This window comes from Sinocyclocheilus rhinocerous, unplaced genomic scaffold (genome assembly GCF_001515625.1).
Source record: "Sinocyclocheilus rhinocerous isolate Xijiao unplaced genomic scaffold, SAMN03320098_v1.1 scaffold1607, whole genome shotgun sequence".
In the NCBI taxonomy this organism is placed as follows: domain Eukaryota; kingdom Metazoa; phylum Chordata; class Actinopteri; order Cypriniformes; family Cyprinidae; genus Sinocyclocheilus; species Sinocyclocheilus rhinocerous.
The window spans coordinates 199158-207837 of record NW_015629758.1 but is presented as its reverse complement, the minus strand read 5'-3'; the positions used below and the strand labels follow the sequence as shown (position 1 = coordinate 207837).

The 8680-nt window shown below is 35.2% G+C and overlaps 1 protein-coding gene across 4 annotated transcripts in view; it reads right to left on the bottom strand.

The window, feature by feature from the left end:
* LOC107739427 (leucine zipper protein 2) overlaps window positions 1-8680 on the bottom strand; it is a 171443-nt gene that overhangs the window by 78914 nt on the left and 83849 nt on the right. For all 4 annotated transcript variants that reach the window (XM_016551528.1, XM_016551529.1, XM_016551531.1 and 1 more), the window contains exon 2: window positions 2726-2837. In XM_016551528.1, the coding sequence (XP_016407014.1) occupies window positions 2726-2837 (112 nt within the window). The remainder of the gene's footprint in view (window positions 1-2725; window positions 2838-8680) is intronic.

The following is an 8680-nucleotide window of genomic DNA, read 5'->3' as shown; positions in this document are numbered from 1 at the left end:
GCAGTGTTACAACATACCCCATCTGCGCAACTAGAATTTAAAACTGGTTACTGTCTTCTGATAGTTAGCGAAGCATTAAAAAATAATTTAAACTGATAAATAACAGATTGGAGATTAAAATAATAGCAGCTTTGTCTCATTTTAAATGAGTAATAAAAACTGAGATGAAAAATTTACTTAAACCCGAAATATAATTTTACTATGGTAAAATAGATGTTCAGCGATATTTTCAAAAGACTTTTGAATTTTGGCGCACTTTTTTTCTCTATATAATTTTGATATAGTAACTAGTAAATGCTGTAAATTTGGTTATGCTAGCATGTGTGGAAATATTTAAACCACGTGTGTTACAATTTACCCCGCGTTACTTTGTGCCCCGCGCTCCCCTATTGGCCATTACTGTTGCTTTGTCGCTTTCCCGCTTAGACTTCTCTGTGTTATCCAGTGAATAACAGCAGCAAAGCTTTGCCAGGGGATGACCATCTGTGCAGCTGTTGAGTTGTATTGAGATTGGCATTGCAGTGTCTATTCAGGCCAAGCTGGCATGAATGTGACGGCACAAACCCACAAACCCCTGCCAAGACTACAGGCTCCATCAGGCAAAATGTAATGATGATGAGCAGCACTCTGGGGAGATCTCATTATAAAAATAAACAGTATGGACAGTAAATCTGCACTACAAAAAGGGTTATCGGTCACATATACATAATTGATCATGCTAAAAAGGTCATTGCTGATCATGCTTTTACAACAAATCCACTGGAGATCTCAGACTTGAACTCAAGGGATCTAGCAGCTCGGCACAGGGCCAGGTTGTCTCCGGCTGCGGTCCAGCAGTCGGGCCCCTGAGGTTCTGCTGCTTTTGCATATCCAACTAGAGCCGGCACATAGCGTCCTAACAGAACCATTAAACTAATTTGGCATTTACTATGTATTCTCATGCAGGAATCATGTAGGAGAGAATTCACTGAGTGACCCACTGAATTGCAATGGACAGATCATCCAGAAACACAACTGCATCAAAATCATGATGACCCATTTCATATATTTCTGGAAAAAAAAAAGTGTTTCTGTCAGTTTTATTTACGCCGTTATTGTCCTTATCCATTAACGCTCCAAGCGCTTCGGCAAAACAATAAATTGCTCTATGAATTAGATTGAATGCATTTGGAGCGTATGGTTTTTCTCAGGCACAAGTGCTTGGTTGACTGCCTTTGGACAAGGCAATCAAGTATTTGATTGACTGGCTCAGATGCCTGGAATAATATATTCTCTTTGTGGCTAATCTGTTTCCATATGTGCTAGCGCCACCTTACAGGTCCACTTGCCAGGTTTACTAATGCAGTTTTGTATTTTTTAGTTGCTTGGCAACTTATTGGTTGCATTTTATTGTATTTTAAATATTACTGTGTGTTTTGTTCATTGGTTTAGTGGTTTCTTACAATCACAGTACAAAATCCCACAGATAATTGTACTCATAAGGATTTTGGAGTTTGCTCACGCAATAGCATGTAATATGGTGCTTTAATTTGCAACTGTTAGTTCAGCATGCGAGTTTTCCCATCTACTGTGGTTGAGTAACAAACATTGCGAAGTACATGAAACAGGCCTTATTTGTAGGCTGTGCATATTTGAGAGCAACTGACTACAGCATGCATGCTCAGTGAGGTTCATGCTTAAAGGGATAGTTCACATAAAAATCAAAAGTATGTCATCATTTACCGAATATATGTGACTTTTTTTCTTCTGCGGAACATAAAGGATAGGATATTTTGAAGAATGTTGGTAACCAAACAGTTACCAAACTTCCAGTGTATGGTTAAAAACATTGAGACACAAGAAATATCTTCTTTTATGTTCCACAGAAGTAAGTAAGTCATACATGTTTGGAATGACATGAGGGTGATTAAATGAGGACAGAGTTTTCATTTTTAGGTGAACTATCCCTTCAAAATTTAGGCTGAGACAGAAAAACTACAAATCATACGAAGTCATACAAACACATTAGACTAACATTTTTTTCCTCAAATATACTGTAGATAAAATGATTGCTAGATAAATAAATAAATACTTGCTTTAATATTATTGTAGTTTTGTTAAGGTTTTGTGAATTCCAGCATACATTTATTTTACTGTTCATTCTGTTTAGTGTTTCTCCAACTGCACTTATATTTTGAAACAAACATGAAATAATAATGAACAATAATCTATTTATACATTAACACTAATTTGGAATAATAAATGCAGGGGAAAAAAATGTTCATTGATACCTAGTGCATTAATTGTCAAAAATTGTATCTTATTGTAAAGTGTTACATTTTACTTACTAGAAACAAGATCCAGTTTGACTGGATTTAAAGATTAATTCAGTTCAATTTTATGTTCTTTTTGTTTTAGGTGTTTGCAAAGATACAAAACAAACCTCTGCCATAAATAATTCAATATTTCTTTGAAGTATACTTCTAAAAATGCCATAAAGTAAACATGTCAACAAAACATAAAAAGCAAAGCAAAACATGTTTAGAACAGACTAAGATCTGAGTAACAGAAACACCATCAATAGCATTACAGCTAGTGCAAAACCTTGGAGTACCCACAAAGTGCAAGCATTAAATTATGTAACAAATATGCACTATGGATTATTTAAACATTCAAAGAATCATAAATCACTTTAACTTTCCCACCATCACATGGCCAGCCCAATGGAGGAAAGGAAGGGTCTTACCTGCAGGTTCCCCTTTATTCTGTCCAGCTCCTTTGATGTTTTGGAGAGTTGTCGTAAAATTCCTGTCCTCTCTGTGAAAACCTCCTTCAGCTTCTTTTCCAGCCCCTCATAGCTACAGGAAGAGAAAGGAAATAGGAAGATGACTTCTTTAAATCTATGGCATGCCTGGCAAATTCATTCTGCATGGCAGGTTGCAGCAGCCTGAAGGATTTGAAGCTATTGTGAGTGGATGATGAACTCAAGGAAAACATCCAATAGTTCATCATCAAAATCCTGAAAGAGAACTTTTGACCTGGAGTGGACTCAAAGCCACATCAGGCTCTGTTTCAGGATCTCGTGATGTTAAAGGTAGCAGACAGAGAAAAATATAACCATAACTTCACATTTTAAAAGCCCTCCAATATATAACTATATAAGTTTAAAAGTTTTATGTTTTTGAAAGAAGTCTCGGTTACACTTTATTTCGATAGTCCACTTTAGACATTCTATTAACTATAAGTAACTTTGTAACTACATGTCAACTACATGTCAACTAATTCTCATTAATTTGCAACTACATGTCTACTAACTCTCAGAGTAGACTGTTAGGGTAGGTTTAGGGTTAGTAGAATAAGTTGACAAAGAAAGTGTTAGAAGATATTAAGCAGACAGTCTACTAATACTCTACTAACTGCTAGTTGACATGTAGTTGCAAAGTTACTTACTGTTAATAGAATGTCTAAAGTGGACTATCGAAATAAAGTGTTACCAAAGTCTCTTATGCTTATCAAGGCTTGTTTTATTTGATTAAAAAAACACGGTTTATTGTAATATTGTACATTATTGTTACAAATTAAAATAACTTTTCTATTTGAACATATTTCAAAATGCAGTTTCTTCTTGTGATGACAAAACTGAATTTTCAACATAATTACTCCAGTATATGCTGATTTGGTGCTCAAGAAACATTCCTCATTATTTATCCATGTTGAAAACGAATAATATGTTTGTGGAAATCGTGATACATTTTCAGAATTATTTGATGAATAGAAAGTTCAAAAGAACAGCATTTATATGGAATAGTAATCCTTTGTAACATATAAATGCTTCCTTGCTGAATAAAAGTATTAACTGAACAATAATAAAATGCAACTGAATTAAATTAAATTAAATATGATACAATATTTACCAACAGGGTCCATCGGGGTCATGCTAACCAGTCAAACCTGTAACTCAAACTATTATTTCATTGTAAATATTGTGTGATAATATCTGCTACAAAACATCAAGCTTCACCTCCATAAATACACACATATAAATATTTATACTGTACATCGCTCTCAGAATATCGACACTTTGCCAAGTCAAAAAGACAGACATAGCTGTACATAGACAAAAAAGACAAATAAATAAATATATTGTGCCGTGGTTTTCTTTTGTCATCGTCCCAAATACAAATCATAAATATGTTATGTAGAGTACAGTCAAATGCTTTCAACAAAGGGCTCTTTGCCAATGCATCCTGTGCTGCTCAGAGCCAAACCTTTAAGCTTTATGTCAGGGAAACTAAAGCACAGTCATACGAATCTCCTGATGAGAAAGCAAAACCTGCGAAATAAATAAATCATGCTGGAAAGCATCATGCCTATAAAACTCCCACAGTGTGATGTCTGTGAAACTGATCAAGGGTGTGGGCTGGAAGAGACAGATAGAGATATAAACAGAGAAAAAAAAGTCATACTCTCAATTCTAGATTTGATTATTATTCAGTGCGGGTGTGCTCATCTAGAGCAGACCTATGAAAGGTCAATAATAACGTCTGGCTCAAACAAGGGGTCAGGGTACGGCTGGTTAATGTGACCCAGTTTTAAAACTTTAAACGTAATATCGAATAACACACTACAGATGAAAATACTATTATTTAAAATTTGTAGTATGTTAGCCAACTCATGAAAATAATTGTACTTCTTTAAAGCATGACAAAATGTTATTTAAAAAAATATTTAAAGTTTATTTTAAATTAAAACTTTTAATTTGACACGTGACAAATTTGACAGTGAACTTTTTTAAATTGTAATTCTGTGTGTTAAGAAACGGCCATGACAGCATTTTATTTTATTAATATTATATTATTTTTTTATATATTTTTAAGATTTGAAGTACACTACAAGTGCACATTCAATACAATTAAGTGCACATCTTTTTCACAAAGGTAAATTGACTTGCAGCATTAAAAAAAACTGATTTTAGTTTTGTAGTGTTTTAATTTTCATCTATTTAGACAAAATAGTATAGCATTTCAGTATTGCTCATTTTTTTTAGTTTTTAGCCACAACATGAAAATAATTATCTGCTTAAAAGTATCAGCCAGAACTTTGACATCAGTACAGCCGATTCACTGTAGCATAAAACACATGGCATTTAAAGCTGCAGTCGGTAACTTTTTTGTTTAAAAATTATCCAAAATCAGTTTTTGAGCAAGTACGTAACCAGCCAGTGTCCAAAACTATCACCTTACTTTAGGCTCGATTCACAACGGTAAGCTTGTAATACAGTTTTCTAATTTGAGTGGTACGGGTAGGTTTTCGTGGAAAATTAGAGCATGGCGCTGTGTCATACGTCACATCTGTAAACATAAAGAAGTTGTCCCGGCTAGTATGCTATATCACACGTGAGGATGCTGCAGGTGACGGATCGTTTATAGCCTTTTCTCACAGCAGCTGGAATAAATGGCGGATTGAATTTGAAAACAAAGTATAACAATAATAATAATTGGCACGGTTTGATGTGATATGAGCTAACCAATCGTTAGATTTAATCACCATTGATAGCGTAATTTATTGTAATGCTTTTTTCCTCAGTTGATCAGAACAAAAGTGGCAGTTGTTACTTACTTGTTCAGTGTTCCTGTGGCTCAGTGGTAGAGCATTGCGTAAGCAGTACAAAAGGTTGTGGGTTCGATTCCCAGGGAACACACATACTAGTAAAAAAAATGTATAGCCTGAATGCACTGTAAGTCGCTTTGGATAAAAGCGTCTGCTAAATGCATATTATATTATTAAATTAAATTAGATGACATTCTCCAGTGAAAACTCTTATTTGGGTCATACTTTCAAAATGTAGAATCAGTGAATACAAAGTGCAGTATCCACAGCGATGCGGTGACTGACAGCCACACATTAGATTCATCCGCTCTGGAGCCATGCCGGTGCACAACCCACGCAAGGAAGATAATTCCGCAAATAACTGCAATTGCAGGTTTTCAAACAGAGATGGCGACAAAGAGGCAAAACTTACGGACTGCAGCTTTAAAGTTCAGAGACAGTTTTTAAAATCAAGTAACTTCCTGCGTCAGCCGAGCAGCTGCCATTAAATCACTGGGAATGCTACCTGATGGCTTCCTTCAGATATCATCAACCTCCTTTGGCTCAAGAGACAAACAGCTACAGATACAGATAACCACAGAGTCTGTTCTCCACATATGAGAAATAAATTGGTCATTACTGTCACGGGTTGATAATTATGCTGTGACCTCTTTTGACACATCCGTTTTGGCAGGCTCTCATACGAGAGAGACCAAAGAAAGTGTTCTAATGAGAATCAGCCTGTCAGACAAACAGGCTTATAATCGCATGCTGCACTCCACGGCTCCTTGATGCCAGCGATCACATAATTCTGATTAGAGCCACATCATGTGAAGGCTGACGATAAACCACAATCCTTCTTGAAGAAAAGGTGGTTAGCTGTAAGGATCTGCCAGAAACAATCTGCACACATGAATGGTGATGCTGTCTGAAAAACTGATTGTTTAGGATGAGGGGAGCTTTGAATAACAGCACACGACAGGCAGAGAAACAACCACACACACACGCAGCCTCATTAGGCAGAACCTCCCTATCCACCCAGTACGTCTCCATGCTTGACTTTGAATTATATGAAACTGATCTTCCTCCGTAATGAAGAAGTGCTGAGCCCTGGTCATTAAAGTGGAAAGAGCAGAGTTTCACAAGTCCAGCGCACAAGCTGCTGCTACAGTTCAGTATGGATATATAGGCCTGTATAGGCGAGGTAAAGATCAGATGGAGTGTGACTGGGCTTTAGCCAACAAGGCAGGACCCATCGCTCCTCATCTTCCATTAGCCACTGTCGGACTGAACGTTTCCTGTAAAGCTAATGGCTTTACAGTGCAATTTTATGTGCTTTCAGAATGACATAAACCCATAAAGAAATTGTAGCACCCTGAATATTAGGAGGAACTGCATGGACTGTATTTACAGAGAGACAGACAGATAGATGCAATAGCATTTAAAATGTGAAAACCTTAAATATATGTATATATTCGGACCCCAAATAATGCAGAATAAACATGAGCATATATTGATAAAGACAGGAAGTGGGGAAAAACATTAAAGTACCGACAGGAAATGAAAAAAAAGAATGATGCATTGATCATTTTTTTATGTTAAACAATTCATATTATTGACAAAATCCAAGACTATTTTTTTTCCAGCTCTATTTGTTATATTATTTAAAAATAGACCAAAGGTAGTTGTCACACTTGCAACAATTTTTTTAAGTTTTGTCAGAATATGCAAATTTAGTACATTAAGTAAAACTCAAACGTTTACATGGATGTCTTACATCTATAAAATAAATAAATAAAAATAAAATCTCCATTACTGCCTATAACACAGAAATTGTGTTAAATGGCACTAAAAGTGGTTCATTGGCTTGTAATCATAGGGGAACCACTCTCAGTGCTATATAGCACCAATCTTTAAAGGCGCTATACAGCACCTTTGTCAAATGGTGCTATGTAGAACCCTTAGAGGAACCCCATTCTCCTCCTTAGATTTGTGCTATGAATGGGAATTTACTACAATTTACTTCACTTTTATGCTTTTCTGAGGTCAAAAAGTTTTGTGTGGGGGCCCTGGTTCAGGAAATACATTGTATTTTAATGTCATTTTTTATCCTATCCTCAACTAAACTAATAGACTAAGAGAGAGTTAGAGAACATTTAAAGAACTATACAGGGGCTTAACGGGTTCTTTGTATGGGAGTTGTGCTATATAGCACTTAAGTCACCCCAAAGAACCGCTGAAGAGCCATACTGGGCTTAAGAGGTTCTTTATATGGTAGCGGTGCTATATTGGCCATTCTACAGAATTGGTCCAAAGTCAGTGTTAAAAACGTCTTGAAAAAAATTTATTTTTCCCAAAAATTTGGTTGTATGAAAATTGTATAATATCCAAGGTACACATTTGTAGTAATTGTGCAGTTAATTCTCATATTGTATTTTCAGAAAGTTTTGGAATATTTGTCCTCTCCCCAAATTTGTCACTACCGAAACAGTAATAATAATTTAATTAGAAGGGTTATATTGCTTACATCTACATTGTAAATATATTTTTTTGCTATTTTATTAAAAAAAATAATTCAGAGGTAAATCAATAACAATTACATTTTTAACAATATGTCAAGTGTAATTTATGAGATTTGTTGTATTTTTAATAAAACAAATTTTTGTAAAAGGCAAAAAGTTGATCATACTGATTTCAAAGTTAGGGATTCATTAGTTTCAATATACATTGAACCAAAAACTATCATAACATCTTAGTTGATAATTCAGTATGCTTTATTTTTGACAAAACATCCCATGTTTCGGTAGTGACTGCACATTTTTGACCACATCACATTACATAATTTTAACTTGCATACTAAAACACTACTAAAACTTACTAAAATACTAAAAAACTGCATAACTGTACTAAGATTTTGTTTATTTCCCCCAAATATGAGGACTATGTGTTCCCTTTTGTCACTACCGAAACAATGATGACATGTTTCTGGTCGTGACTGTTTCGGTAGTGACAATTTTATGGGATAACTACGGTGGCCGAGAAGTGCAAAGCAAATCACAATTCTGAAAACAAAATAACAAATTACAAACGCAAATGCAAGTCTAAAAAACAA